Consider the following 15,463-nt stretch of genomic DNA (forward strand, 5'->3'; position numbering starts at 1 on the left):
ACCTCTGCTATGGAGAAAGGCTGAGAGAGTTGGGGTTGTTCAGCCTGGAGAAGAGAAGGCTGCAGGGAGACCTTATTGCACCTTGCAATACTTAAAGGGGGCCGATAAAGATGGGGACAAACGTTTTAGCAGGGCCTGTAGTGATAGGACAAGGGGAAATGGTTTTAAACTAAAAGAAGGGAGATTTAGACTAGCTATAAGGAAGAACTTTTTTTACAATGAGGGTGGTGAAACACTGGAACAATATGGCCAGAGAGGTGGTAGGTGCCCCATTGCTGGAAACATTCAAGGTCAGGCTGGATGTGGCTCCGAGCAACCTGATCAACCTGAAGATGTTCCTGCTCACTGCAAGGGAGTGGGACTAGATGACCTTTGAAGGTCCCTTCCAACCCAAACCAATCTGTGAGTCAGTGATCCCATTTCACCCATCCAGAGAACAGCATCATCTGCTCTCACATCCAACACCAGCCACTACCAGAAGGTCTTGATGGGCTCCTGGAGCTGGCAGAGAAGCCATGCTGCAAGGGTAGCTTCCAACATCAGTGCAAGCTGTGCCAAAGCTCAGTCTCCCAAGGGCAAAATAAAATGAAAGAGGACAGAATAATGTGTCCTTTTAACTAGAAGCAGTAATGAACCTGCAGTAGCCTACAGCTCCTAGCTCTGGACTATCTGCTGCCTGGGTCCATGTTGATACCAGGGTACTGGAGGAAGGGGATGGGTTTGTGCTGGGTGTTTGTCAGCTTAGAGCAAGTCCATTGTTTGGAAAGCAAATGCTCAGAGCAATTAGACTGAATCGCTCCCTGCAAACATGCTGATTAATTTAGACTTTCTCTGTTTTCAGGATATCTGTAATTAGATCATTAGTCTCTCAGATTTATTAATTATTGCAATGTATTAGGCAACTTTTCACACTTTTTGAAAGGCGTAATCATGGCTAATTTACAAATGCTGAAAGAATTTGAATGGCGCTGGGTACTTATTTGGATGTTTTCTGGATCCCGTGTAGCTCTGTGTACAAGGGCTTGTGCTTGTCAGTGTTTATCTGTGCCAAGTCCAGTGTCTGGAAGCACAAAGTGTGTGGCTGAAACTTTGCCCTTTTATCCAGTGATCCTTGTGAGCATCCCTCCTGGACTAGCCCTGGGAAATGAATGCACAGAGATAGGAACATCAGGAAAATAGATGGAGTTAAAACAAAAACAATTAATGCATTAGATGCATAACCACCTCTAGTAAATTAATGTTAAATTAAGAAATATAGGGACGGCAGCACAGGAAGAGAATATGTAAAGCCCAAAAAATACCCTATAATTTTTCTTTTGTAGGTAATTGTAATTTAGTTAACAAGCTTCTTAAATTGTTCAAGCTCTGACAGTTGTCTGAGCTTGCTCTTGAGGGGACACTGTGTCTTTCTGGGATCCCTATAAGCAGATTTTATTAAGCCAAAGTCCGAGAATACAAGAAGATGCAACTAATTTACACCAAAGGTCCTTAGTGCTGGCTAGTAATGTAAAAGTGGCTTCTACCCTGTCCTTGTGCCCTCATGTGTGTTCATACCTAAGCCCCAACTGGGAATAAAATATTCAGTTGGATTTATAGTGTTTTGGTAGGGTCTTGGTTTTTTATTTATTTATTTATTTTTATTTTTGTCTGGTGGGGTTTTTTGTTTTTTGGTTTTTTTAACTCTTATTTATGAAGTGTCTTCCATAGAACATCCTGTGTCTGCTTCTTTCATTCTGTTAATGTTCAGTTCAGGCTTTTTTCCTCTCTTCCCCATTGATTGTATATACAGTCTTCACACTTTTCTGGTCTTTCTGGTTTATTGTTTTTTTGTTGTGGTAGGGTTTTTTTTTTTCTTTGTTGGTTTATTTTCTCTTGGAACTTATTGGTGGTGTTTGTTTCCAAGCCATGTTTCACTTCCATCTGGCTGCGTAAAAACACGTAGACACAAAACTTTCCAAAATTACCTGAATTTCCTGACAGCAGAATACTTTTTTTTTTTTAAATTTCCCCTTTAAACCCTGATCTCAGCTATTTCACTACAAGAATATAGTGCTTTTCCACTTAAAAAGAAAAGTGTGTGTTCCATTTTGAAATGTCTTTTACTCCTTGTTATAAATAACTTCATAAATTCTATCTCTAGGAAGATATAAAGAAATTTATTCTTTACATGCATATAAAATAAATCCTTAATTTCCTACTTCAGATTAAAACTTAGGTTTTTAACCAAAACTTAAGATGGTCTAGGTTATATTTCATGCTGTTCTTTAATTTTATTTTTTTTTTCGGGATTAAAGCAACTTGGTGGTAATTTTTAAAATTTATTTATGTAAAGAGATTTGTTTCATATGCTACATTTCCAGTAAGTTTGCTCCTATAAAATAGTGTGTGGCTTAAACCTACATCAAGTCTTCTGGTTTTGGTTTGGTTTGTTGTTTTTTTTTTCTAATTATGAAGCAAGTGTGTAGTAGTATTACACACAGTTGTTGGGATCCATCTCTCAGTAGCTGCTAGAGGGCAGCAGTATCCATTTAAAATCACTATTAACAGTTTCTTGGGTTACTAAACCCTCTCCTGCTGCTGTGTCCCAGCAACTTTTGCTCACTGAAGTTTGCTCAGATTTTAGGAGATATTTAGTCTGCTCACACTCATTGCTTTTTCGTGTTAGTGGAGGAAAACAGAAGTAAAATAGATATTACAGGAATGAATTCAAGGGAGCATCACTGTTGAGATGCATGCTCTTTTTCTAGTGAGAAAACAGGTCCAACTGATGGAATGAATTTGTTTTTAGAGATAAATATTTTTACTCTTTCTGGATTTTTTTTTTAGGGTGAGAAGCAGATAATTTGGTTTGTGTTATATATTTTGTCCGTGTATTTTACTATGTGTATTTTACTTTCTTGTCACTGCATAACATTTAAATTAACCTCAAACCATCACACCTTGCCTTTCCCATCACAGAAGTATTTCAGGCTAAATTCTCAAATGATTTCAAGGACAATCAGTCTCCTTGCATTACCCTGTTGATACGGCTGATGTGACTGAGATGAACAGGTTCAGACCTTGCATTGCAGAAGAGCTTAAAAGTTGACTTGGTTGCCTTCACTAGGAAATAGCTGCTAAAAAGTGACCCATTTTATTTTTTTTAATAGCCTGTCTTCATAAAATTATCAAGTGCCTGTTATTTTTAAAGGAAAATTATAAAAAGTATATCTTTTTGTAGACTGGTTTATCTCTCAAATCACTAGACACTTTTAAAAATGTTACTGTCTTTTGGCTAGATTGTGGATCGTCTCTAATAAATAGCTTTTAATTGATGCAAATGCCATTCTGATCTTGAATCCAGAAACCTTCAAGCCTTGAATTCAAATACAGTTAATAATTTGCAGTCTGTGCTGTTTGTCCCATCAAGTGGGGCTTGTCCACCTGGCTTATTTCTCATTCCCCATCTCACAGACTGGTCTGGGTTGGAAGAGACCTTAAAGGTCATCCAGTTCCAACCCGCCTGCCATGTGCAGGGACACCTTCCACTAGACCAGGTTGCTCAAAGGCTTATCCAACCTGGCCTTGAACACATCCATGGAGGAGCAGCCACAGCTTCTCTGGGCAACCTGGGCCAGTGTCTGACCACCCTCACAGGAAAGAATTTCTTACTCATATCTCATCCAAATCCACCCTCCTTTGGTTAAAAAGGTCACTTGGATGCAGCCTGGGTCATCTTAAAGAAAACCAGAAATGGGCACATTGACCAGGGAGGCACAGAAACTTTGTCAATACAACACAAATAACTTGGGGGGAAGCCTTGAAATCCCCAAAATGGGCAATAGTGCCATGTCTACCCGCATCGTTCCTCTCTTGGCCACGCAGGTCCACCTGATCAAACACCACTGAGCCCCGGTGCATGCCAGCTCCCACCGCGGAGGTGAAAGTCCATCTATTTGCTGGCGCGGAGGTGTCAGCCCATCATTTGTATGATCCAGGAGCTGCTGACCCCTTTCCCCTGCCTGCCTAGTTGAGATGTTACCCCTCCGACAGCCAGACAGGCGAGCGCCGCCGACACCCGCGCCCTTCCGCAATTATCTTCCCCAACAATTAACGCTGGTACTAACTTGACACCTTTTCCTTGTTTGGCTTTTGTAAACCATCATCCCTTTTTCTATTAATTCCCAGCATTAATATTTTCTTTCGCGCAAGTGTCGCCGTTCACCCGTGAAAGGGTTTGAACATTATGTAGCTGTCAAGATAGCGAGGGATTACCCGGTGTGCCTTGCCGGAGTAAGTGACACCACTGAGGCCCCGGTTTGAGATGTTTATTTTGAGAGTAAGCTGACAAGCATGAAAGCCTGATCCCAGAGTGGCAATCTTATTTAATTAAAGGCCCTCTTTTTTTTAAATAGATTTTTTTCCTCTCACTGGTTTTTATACATTTTTTTAAATAAATGTGTGTATTTTATATATGTATATATTCCTTTTACATAGATATATATGTTTTTATATTTATATAAATATAAAGGAAGACATTAATTTTATATATATATATATATATATGAGAGTGATTGCTAAAGCCTGGCTCACGTGAACAGTGCTGGGCAGCCCTTCCCCCTCTTTTATTTTCCTTTCCTTAATAACAACCTGGAAAGTTATCAGAACAATAATGCAATTAGGATAGTTTGCTTAGCTATAGTCTTCTTGCTTCCCATCCTTAGAGAAAGGGTTTGGACTTTTATACTTGTAGACAACTTGCTGGCTGTTTGCTTTCTCTATCTCCTCTTTTTTGTTTGTTTGTGGGTTTTTTGGTGTGTTTTGTTTTTTGTTTTTTTTGTTTTGTTTTGTTTTGCCCTCGTTCACAGATTTTCTCTGTGCCAAAAGCAGATGAGTTATGGCCATAGACCACCTGCCTCCATCGCCCTCTTCATGCTTTCATTTCATCATTTGCTTTCCTTGTCTCATCCAGTTGCTATTTCATGCACAGAATAGATTGTGGACATTATTATTACTGTTATTTTTAATAATGCAGCTTGCTCCTACTTATCCTGTAAATAAAAGCCAGGGGTTTTTTTTATTATTTTTTTTTTTCCTTTTTTCTTTTTAAAGGAGCTGGAAGACACTAACACCAAAGAGCTCAATGCTGTTAGTTTTTAAATTCTGCAGCACTTGTGGGCTACTGTCCACATTGTGGGACTGCATTTTATCTGCATGTTCCCACTCATTGTGGAAAACGTGCTGGTTTTAAGCTGAATATTTTATATAAGAGTATAATCTTAGTTTTGAGAAGTGTTCTAGGGAAAGGTCTAGTCCTAACACATAGAAAACAACGAGAAGCTGCCCTCTGACTTCCCTGGCTTTGGGTCAGGCCCTCATTTTTATTCCTCTTAGAGGATAAGGAAAATAAATGGGGTTTTTTTTAAGTTTGCCGCATTTTTCACAAAAAGGAGTTGATTTTGGCAATTGCTATTTAGAAAAAAGATCAACTGCAGGTAGTATTTGAAAACCAACTGATATTCTCCTTCTGTGAATGAAACACCCCTTATGTTGGCCAGGACTCTGACTCTTCCCTTTTGAAATTAAAATAGAATTCTTAAAATGTTATTCTTAAAAATAATGCTATATGTCCCAGAGACACAGTACTATGTAATTCCAAATTTATGCTAACACACAACTATTTTTCTCACATCTTAAGTGTCTTCACATAACACTGAGCAGAGCTTTGGAAGTTTTAAATAGGAATTTTTCATATTCTCTCTGTTTTACCCAATTACTGACAAGACTGAGCATTGGTCTTAAGATGGTTTATCCCTAACTGCCACACATTTGTCAGACAGTAGCTCGGTGGGAACCAGGGGGAAAAGGTTTAGATTATTTGTGAATATTAAAGCCTGATGTAGGAATTTGTCTTCCCTGGCAGCAGCTCACACTGCAGGCTGGGGGACAGCCAGGACCATCGCATTAGCTGTTATTCTTCTAATGAAATTAAACTATTAGGAGGGAAGTTGAATTTCAAATATAAGTTGTAATACACACAATATTGAATATGACAGACAAATGGCACCTGGGATCAGTTAATTGTATATGCTGCTACACATCAGTTTTATTCTTTCCTTTATTTGCAGCTTGCAAATTTATTTATTTATTTTTTTTTTTTCCAAGGTCTGTATGTGTTATTAAATCAACCAGCTAGTTAATCCTTTGTGTACCTTGCTCTCCCTTTTGCTCGGTGTCCTGCACGGTGCTTGGTGTCAGTGCAGATGCCACTGGTTTAATAACAATAATAAAAAGTTGATTCTCTCTTCTCTTTTCCTTCGACAGCTGCAAGTCTTTCTATTGCTGCCGAGTGGCAGGAGCCTCATGCTCTGTCCATGGACATCTGCTCCATAAAAATATGGGACATTAGTGCCATTGCAAATTATGCCACTTGGATTAAAAAATGTGTTACCTGAATATTGTTTGTTTGCCTTTATGGATTCTATTCTGCCTGTGTTTTTTGTCTGGAGCTGGTGAATAATGTCAGTATTTTGTCACTGAAGCTTCAAATTTGGTTTTAAATAAATTGACAAGTGACACCAGTGATGAAATCCTGACGGGTATTTTAGCTCTTGTAACTGGTTTCCGGGGAGCTCCTATCCAAGTTATGATGCTTTTGAGTTTTGGTCTTTTTATGTATTTATAGACACAGGATCACATTTTCTCTCTTCCACTCTGTGTTGTTAGTTGTCCTGTAAATAGTCCTTCATCCCGGCTTCTGTTTGCTAATTTCACAAATTAAAATGTTAACTAACTTACTAATTATTAATTAACATTCTTTAAGAATATCACAGTGGAGATCAAGCAAACTATGAAGAATTTTTGTTCAACAAAAGAATTTTTGTTTCAAACAACTTTCTGGTTCAGCTCAATAGATTTCCTGTAGAACTATAAATTTTTGTATAAGTAATTTAGTATATGCATGTATATGTAAAATAAGTAATTGCCATTTATTATTGTTATGTACTGGTTTATGAATATATAATCTAAGATTGTGGAGTTACGTGGAGGCAGTGCTAATCTATTTTTTTTTTATTAATTATCACAGGTACAAGTGACCCATATGTGAAATTTAAACTGAATGGGAAAACTCTGTACAAAAGCAAGGTAGTTTACAAGAACCTCAACCCAGTTTGGGATGAGACTGTTGTGCTGCCTGTACAGACCCTCGATCAAAAACTCTGGATCAAGGTAAGTTTTGGTTCTAGATTTTTGAAAGATGGGCAAATATTTTTTTAAGCAATTATTTTCTTCTTTAAAAACGTATTGATTTTTATTCACTGTAGCAGCATAACATAAAACACGATCCGGTTAAAGAGTTTCAGCAATTTCAAATTAAAATGCATATATGTCTTTTCCAGATTTTACTTGCATGTTTTGCTTTCCGTCTGCAAAAACCCAAGTTGAAATCAAACTCCTTGACTGGATATGTTTAAAGCTGTGGAGCTGAATTCTGCTCGCTCTTTCTGTGCTTGTACAAACTCAGTGAAACCACTCGCGGTTTCAGAAGCACGTTTTAAGAGTATAATTTGGCTGGGTTGAATAGAATTATTACCTGGGATGCAGCCGTGACAAGTAGCAAAGCCTTTGCTCATTATGAGTAAAGTTACAGTTAACAGAACTGTGAGCTACCAGTTGTGAGCAATAATTGCTAAAACATCTCTAGCCAGAAGTACCTGCATTTTTGTGCAGCTTTTCATTATGCCGCTGCACAAAGCATAAAGGAACAGGCACAATCCATAGCAGCACACACATCTCTGTTTACATAATAATAAGAAGATACTTTCAAAATGCTGTTTAAATATTTAGTTAAAAATAGAAATTAAAGCAGGGAGATGGAAAATTATCCCTGAATTATAATCTAAGCTTTGATCTTTCAAATATGAAATTGAACTGAAAGGGTTTAAAATATCTGGTCTTTTATTAGCCAGGATAAAACTGGCTTATGATGTGAAAAATTATAAATATTTATTTTATTTTGCTACCAGGTGTACGATCGAGATTTAACCTCTTCAGACTTCATGGGTTCGGCTTTTGTAGCACTCGCTGAACTTGAACTCAATAGGTAATACGTTTGTTTAATTAAAGGTTCTTAATGCAGCTTAATTGAGAAACGTAGGAAAATAATGAAATGCTTTTGCTCTAGCTTGAAATTTGTCTATTCATAAAAAATTATTTTGATAGAAGGGTGGGGAGCACATTTAAAAAACAAGAAATCTCTTGGATAAATCCCATACACATGTTTTTATCTGGCGTTATGTACCAGATTCAAATCCAAGCTGGTTGAGCCTGGTTCAAAGTTCAGCAGAAGGTGTCTTTTCTTTTTCAAGGTTTAGGAGTAGAAATAAGAGTTTCTATACACAGCATTGCTTAGGGAGAGCTCCACCACAATCATTTATGGAGATGGAAGAAGAAAGAGGGGGAAAGGTTGAGACCCTTTTTTACCCCGTGTAGCGTGAGGTGCCTTATTCTGTATATAATTTGTCTGGGGAGCTGTTTGCCTGGCTGGCTGTGAGCGCCCCGTTTCCAGCTGCCCCCCGCAGCCGTCTGTCCCTGCGGCTGCTGCATCTGGCCCTGATTTAGGAGGCAAACCCTGCGCCTTTTGTCTGCTGCTGCTTGGTCTCAATGTGGAGCTGGAAGCCAGGAATTCAAGTTTTAGTTCTTTCTTATACACTCCCTCGTTGTGCCACTTTTTTTTTTTTTTCTTTAAAAAAAAAAAAGTTTTCCCTCTGTGGGTATATTTTAGTTCCCATGGTGTTTATATCCAAATTTCTAGGAACTTTAATGAATTTATCCATGAGATAGTGCTACCGGGTAAACACCAGCATTCCCATTTTCAGAGGGGGAACTGAGTCACGGAGGGAGATTAAACACCTGCAGAAGTAAGGCAGAATACAGGACTGGTGAGTCAAATCCCAGCCATTAATGATAGCAGATTCACTTGGATGAGTGTCTCTGTCACTCTTCTTCCCTGTGAAGTGGAGGTAGTAGCTTAATTCAGTGTCTATCAGTGTATGGAGAGTTCTGAGTATTAAGAAATACTATATAAACACTAAACTGTGTTGTTAAGAATGATGTATTTTGTCAGAACTAAGAAGGAACCCTCCAGATTTCCCGTTTTAACATTTAAACTCAATATTGGGAATTTCAAACAAGAAGCTGAAATTTGCACAGCTCAGCATGACCTTTAATAATGAACTTGAGTTAACTGGAGTCAATAAATGCACATCTCTCTCTCTTTCCCCCACCCCCCCTCTCATAGAACTACTGAACAGGTTTTAAAACTGGAAGATCCCAACAGTTTAGAAGATGACATGGGAGTGATTGTATTAAACTTGAGTTTAGCAGTCAAGCAAGGAGACTTCAAGAGAAATGTAAGTGGCTTAAGAAATGAAATCTATAGCTGGAATACGTGGAAGAGGAGGAGGAGAAAAAAAAGCTGGTATAATCTGATTTACTGGGAAATACTGCTTTTATTTTCATTCTCCAAGACTCAATATTGAAATCAAGACAGATCATAACTTTAAAAAAAGCCCTGTATTTAACTGGGTAAAAGTTGGGTGGATGTCTGTAGCTGGATGGTTCTGTCCTGTTGCTGTGCTGGAGTGAATGTGTGAACCACAGCTGCTCTGGTTGCTGTTCTAGAGCATGCTGATTTCCGACTTCCCTCACTAACTTGTTGGCACGTGTGTCCCTGGGTTGCAGGAAGGGGCGAAGCAAAGATGTGAAGGTACTTTAGCTAAAAAGCAATTTAGCCAAAAGAACCTCAGGAATTCTTCTGGGATTTTTAGGGAAGCATGAGCTAAAGTGGACCTAGCCAGTAAGAAAGAAAATACATTGGTTTAAAGTAGCAGTTTTTGGTACTCTTGGGTGCTTAGTTAACATTCAGAGTGCAGATGATAGAAGAGTTGATGCACACTGTAATTTTTTTTTTTTTTTTTTTAAAAGATGATGTTTTAAGCCCTCATATTTCAAATGCAAATTGCTCAGCCATTTCCAGGGGAATCAGAATAGTGAAATGACTCTGTCCACATTAGCACTTAACAGCAAGATGATTTTTTTTTTTTTCATTTTTAAATTAGCTTACTGTAGAACCAGATGGCACCAAAAGTATAAGCCATGTTTCTTACTAATGGTTCTGGGTCCCTCCACTTTTTATTCTTGACTTTTTTTTATTTCCACTTTTTTTGGTGCAATGCAGGTATTTTGAGTTTGATTGTTATGTTCCATGAGGGAGGGAGGTAAATGAATGCAGTAGTAGATTCAGCCCCCTACTTAGTAATGAGCTTTTCTAATACAGTTGACAAAGCTGCTGTTTGATTATTTTTTTCCCACTAAACTTTCTTCATTTTATTCCTCTTTTTCCTCTCACTGGGTTCTCTTTGGTGTGATGGTGGGGACTCATGAATAGAGGTGGTCAAGTCGGAAGAAGCGAACTTCATCCAAGGTAATCCTTATTTTTTTCTTTGTTAAAAAAAAAAAAAAGTCCCCTCTCAAAATCTTTTTGCTCTCTGAAACAGAAAGTGTAAAAATATGAAAACTCTGAAATCTAGATGCAACCTAAACACGGTGGCAGTGATTCCCTTCGCTTTTTTGATTTGTTTTCAATGTGATGAGAAATTTCTGTTGTTTTCTTATTGTAGGTCCTATTACAGCGTCTAGTGGCAAGTGACAGTAAGACCCCATTCAGCAAAGAGCTGTAGAAAGAAAGAAACTGTCTGTGCTAAGGAAATGGGTGTAAATTCAATCAAAAATGGAGCTGGGAAGGGCTTGAGTTGTTGAGGTGGCTGGTGATCGGTACTGGAGTTGAACGTGGGTCTTCTGGATCCTGGTCTAATTGTAGGGGGTTGACTCTCACCACAGGAGGAATTTGTGAGGCAGTATTTCTTCTGGTTGTTCCTGTGGGTTTTGAAATTCCTTTTGTTCTTGGGATGGAGACCAGAGCTGGCAGTTTTCATTACCAACAACATAACAGAATTTCCAAGATCTGTGTGTTGCTACATATCTGCATAACTTGCTTTCATTGGTCTTCTGTAGTGTCCCTGCAGGCCTCCATTACTTTTATATTCCTGTACAGTCACATTCTTGCATTAGATTTTAACTTGTTCAGGAAACACTGTGGCTTTTTATTTATTCTGCAGAGCTTTAATTTGCTATTGAGTAAATAACAACGATACAGAAACTGCAGACCCCAGTACCCAGCTTGAGAACTATTCAGTCTAATGTTCTGAAAACCGGAATTTGGCTCGTATGACAACACATATGCATCTTGATATTCTCCCTATATAACTATTGGTTTATGCTTAAATAAGTTGAATAATTAACCTCCTCTTGCTCTATTCGTTGCAACTGTGGTGTGCAATGTTTGAGGAGCCAACCCTCTCAGGTATTGTACCAGCAAGTATATTTTTGTCCACAGAAGAAGCCCAGAGTACAGCTCTGGGAGGTGGATATCAGCTCGGCAGCCCCAGTTTCAGGGATATCACAGCCCTTCCCACGGTGCAGAGAGCCACCAGGCATCCCTGAATGCTGTATGACAGAAAATGATGGAATAATTGAAGAGCTCAGCACTTTAGTTTTTAACTAAAGCTCTGGAAATTACTGTGCCCTCACTCAATCAGTGTAGCTTGATCCCCCTTTTTCTCCCGCGTGCACACACAGCTGTCTCTTGACACAGTTTGGCTTTGGGTCTTGGGAAAGGAAGGCAGGTTTTTAAACTCTGGTTCTTTTTATCCAGAATAGCCAAACTTCTGTCTTGGTTGCTGGCACTGGATTTTTTAAATTTATTTTATTTTGTTGTTGTTGTACCCTATATCTCATTGCATCTTGAATAATTTTTTTACATACAGGTTTTTGTACCTTTAACTGTAAACTGTACTGGCAAGTCATTCAGTTCTCAAGACTGTCTTATACCTTAGCATCTTTTAAAATAAAATTAAGAGATGCTGAAGCATCGTACTGAGTTAGGAGAAGTGAAAATATTGTTTAAAAGGAGAATTGAAAAAAAAAAAAAGCTGCAACCCTGTGCTCTATTCTGTTCCAGTCACTAGAGGGTAGGAGAGCTTCAGTTCTTCCTAGGGAAGACACAGTTCATGCTCCAATGTGATCTCTAAAGAAAAACTCTGTGACCATCCAAAGGCAGTAAAAATATTTCCCAGCATGCGCTGGAAAAATCTGACAAAGCAGTATTTCCTGGTTTATTGATTCTACTACTGCACTAAAACACTAGTACTGTACATCAATAACCATCTTTAGTTAGGAAACTCTGCTCTGTGGAAGCAGTACTAGCAGTTTGTGGCAGAACATAAAGGCTAGAAAGAAAAATTGTGTGCATGGGGAATATAGGTGTCTAGGGAAGGCACAAGAGGTTATGGAAGAATAGCCAGAGAGTATGATGGGGTAGAAAACAATGTTGCTGGACGAGATAAAGTTATGGGAATAAGGGGGGTAGGGGAAATGGAGAGAGCTCTAACAAATACACAAACTTGTCTCTTTTTTGGCAACTGTGCTGACTCTGACTGGTTGTTGCAGGAGAAAAAGACAATATACTTTCCATTTGAGGAGCTGAACTGAGACAGATCTAAATTTCATCTCTGTAGGTTTAGGCAAATAAAAGTTTTCTATTTGAAATGGTTTTCCTGTTGGTTTTTTGTTTGTTTGGTTGGTTTTTTTCTGATCTATAGCTGACCTGTATTGTAATATTTAACTTTTCTTCTACAAAAATAGGGAAAATTACTTATTTTAAGGATGGATAAAATCAATATAACTTCCACAGCTTTTAAAAATCTGTATTGCTTATATGGAAGAAATCTGGTTATACTCTAATTTGACCGTTTTATGCTATCTTAGTGCAGATTTGGTACATCAGTATCCTAAATGAGTCTTGTCACATTGGTCATGGGATTCTTTCTGGCTTCCCAAATGGTTAGTACCCCTGTCAATGGCATTAATACCTGGTGCAACCCCACGTCAGGCTGGCAAAAGGGTTTATGTGGGGGGTAGTGGATACTGTACGCTCTTCATGTGTGTTCTCTGACCTCCCTTGCTTTTTGAAGAAAAAGCTACTTTTCAGACAGCAACAAAAGAAGGAGCAGTACAAGATCTCCAGTCTAGCTGCTGTTGCCTCATGGTCATTACAGATAAGATGCAGGAAGGGTTTCAGCAACTGAATATTGTCTTTTAAATCATTTTGGTGCAAGAGCTGTTGGACTGGATGATTTAGCTATCTGTTGATTACACAGTATATATTTTTTCACTGCTGCTAGAAGGGAATCATTGCACATTTGGGCAGACTCCCAAGACATGGGCAGCACATACAGATCCCTCATTTTTCATGGGAGCTGAGAACAGCATTGTCTTCTGTGGGAGCTGTCTCCAAGCGCACAGCTTTCTTCTTCTCATGGAGGGTGGCATTGCAAAGGGAAAAGGATGCTATTAGGCAGTATTACTGTATGCACTCATATCTGTGTATTGGCAAGCTCTCCTCTCTTTTCTGGTTTTCCTTTTTTTTTTTTTTTTTTTCCTGGGGTGCAGAGGGAGTTGGTAGCTCTCTCTGCTGGAGCCCAACAGGCTGATGCTCAGTAGCCTTGTTTGTCCCGGGTGGTTTGATTCTCACCCCAAGTGCCCCACGTGCTATTTCCAGCATTTGTACAGCTGACTAACCTTTAAGTGTTGAACATCTATGAAGCAAATAAGCAGGTTTGCTTGGGGTGGATTGACCTGCAGCAGTTCAGTCCTGAAACAAAAACGACGCAATTGCCACCTCGATAGCTGAAGCTGATTGAATAAATTGGCTGAAAGGTTGACCGGACCCAAGTGTTCCTCAGCGTCTCATCGCAGGGGAAAATCCTTCGCTCACCTTTTTTTCTGCGTGGGCTGTTAGGTTTCATTTTTACCTGCCTTGTTGTATTTGGCTTTCTCCCACAACACCCTGTGGGCAGTGGTGCTCTCCGAGTGTTTCATGGAGCGGAGGGATGTGCTTGCCACAGGGTCACGCGTCGTGGTGGCAATCTCCTGTCGGTTCACTTACCATTCTCACTGCCCTCTCCTCTTTCCCAGGGGGAGACTGCCTCTGCAAAATGGTTTCCCTGCCTAATGAGGAGAGGTCCAAAGAGTCTTCCTATTTGCGTGTTGTTGTTTTCTCAAACGGCAAATTACATGGCCCAGTTTCGACGTTGACCTCTTCACAGGGATTGCAGCAGGCTTTCTGTTGTCCTGTCTCATCCTTTTAAATGAAAGATGTGAGAGATGGGTTCGCTTCACACTTGGCCACCTCGCCGTGTCATTTAAATGTACAATTTTTTCTGCATCTCTTTATTGCTTCAAAAACAAGTTTGAACTTGGGGCATGTATGTGTGTGTTGGGAAAAGAGACAGATTTGAAAGCAGCCCTGATGCACCAGAGGGGATTCTCTGGGTGTCTATAGAGGGGGATTATATACAAATGGTGTTATCAGGGTGACTTGAGCTCCTAAAGGATTTTGTGAAGCTGGGTCAATGAGCCGGTTCTTTCCTCCCCAAAGCTCTGTCATTCTTGCTCATCTCCTGTATATGGGTCTGTGAAGGCAGAAGATGGCCAACCTGCTCATCCTTGTCCAGTTTTCTTCTTTAAACTAGGACCAGAAAGTAATAAATAACTGAAAGTTGGTGTGAGAAGCTTTTATGTTCATTTTCAAACCAGGAACTAGATTCTGAAAATGGTATCGTGAGCACTGATTTTTAAATTTTCTGCCCAGAACTGTGAGACGTTTTCTAGAAAAATGTACTTTCTAAGCAGTAGGGGGAAGAACCATCTTCTATTCCTCATGTGGCAGGGTGCTGCTCTATGACCAGGCCATACTTTTGCTTCAGAAAAGATTACTTGTTACTTAGTTGATGTTGCATAGTCCCTAAATCTACAGTAAACATGGGCTCTTAGGCTTTAAAAACATTAAGTTTCTTTTTTAAGAGTAAAGTTTTCTGAATATTCTTACTATTTTCTGTTTGCCTTCTTTGAGGGATGCTTTTTGTTGAAGTTGTTATCCATTTTATAGCAGTGAACTTCTCATAAAGGTGACCTTTATGATATCACTGGTTATTTGCACGCAGAGCCCAGCCAAAATCAGAGCTTTATCTGGAAACAACCCCTCAAATTCTGGTCTCAAGACTGTCTTGATTTCAGAAGTGATGGGGGAGCCAGCGGTGGGATAAGCAAAGTTGTCCAATGTCTTTTGCTTGGGACATCTGCCAGCTCCCATCATAAAGCATCTGTTTCCTAATTTCCAGTCCTATAGCTTGATCCTAGCTTCAGCCAACTTTTCTGTACCTCTGCAAGGCACCTTTACTTTGGTCTGGGATGTAGCCAGAGAGTGAGCTGGCTGACTGCGGAGAGTTTACAGGAAAATATAGGAGAGGTCTGAAGGACCTGGCATCCAGTCTGGGAGCACAGCTGGAAAGAGCTTGGGTTC

The 15,463-nt window shown here is 39.4% G+C and overlaps 1 protein-coding gene across 2 annotated transcripts in view; it reads left to right on the forward strand.

The window, feature by feature from the left end:
- The window catches only part of MCTP2 (multiple C2 and transmembrane domain containing 2), a 102,559-nt gene that overhangs the window by 12,613 nt on the left and 74,483 nt on the right, over positions 1-15,463 (forward strand). For both annotated transcript variants that reach the window (XM_010170170.2, XM_010170171.1), the window contains exons 4-7: positions 7,067-7,209; positions 8,007-8,083; positions 9,281-9,392; positions 10,430-10,465. In XM_010170170.2, coding sequence (XP_010168472.1) covers positions 7,067-7,209; positions 8,007-8,083; positions 9,281-9,392; positions 10,430-10,465 — 368 coding nt within the window. The remainder of the gene's footprint in view (positions 1-7,066; positions 7,210-8,006; positions 8,084-9,280; positions 9,393-10,429; positions 10,466-15,463) is intronic.

This window comes from Antrostomus carolinensis, unplaced genomic scaffold (assembly GCF_000700745.2).
Source record: "Antrostomus carolinensis isolate BGI_N321 unplaced genomic scaffold, ASM70074v2 scaffold796, whole genome shotgun sequence".
NCBI classification, from domain to species: domain Eukaryota; kingdom Metazoa; phylum Chordata; class Aves; order Caprimulgiformes; family Caprimulgidae; genus Antrostomus; species Antrostomus carolinensis.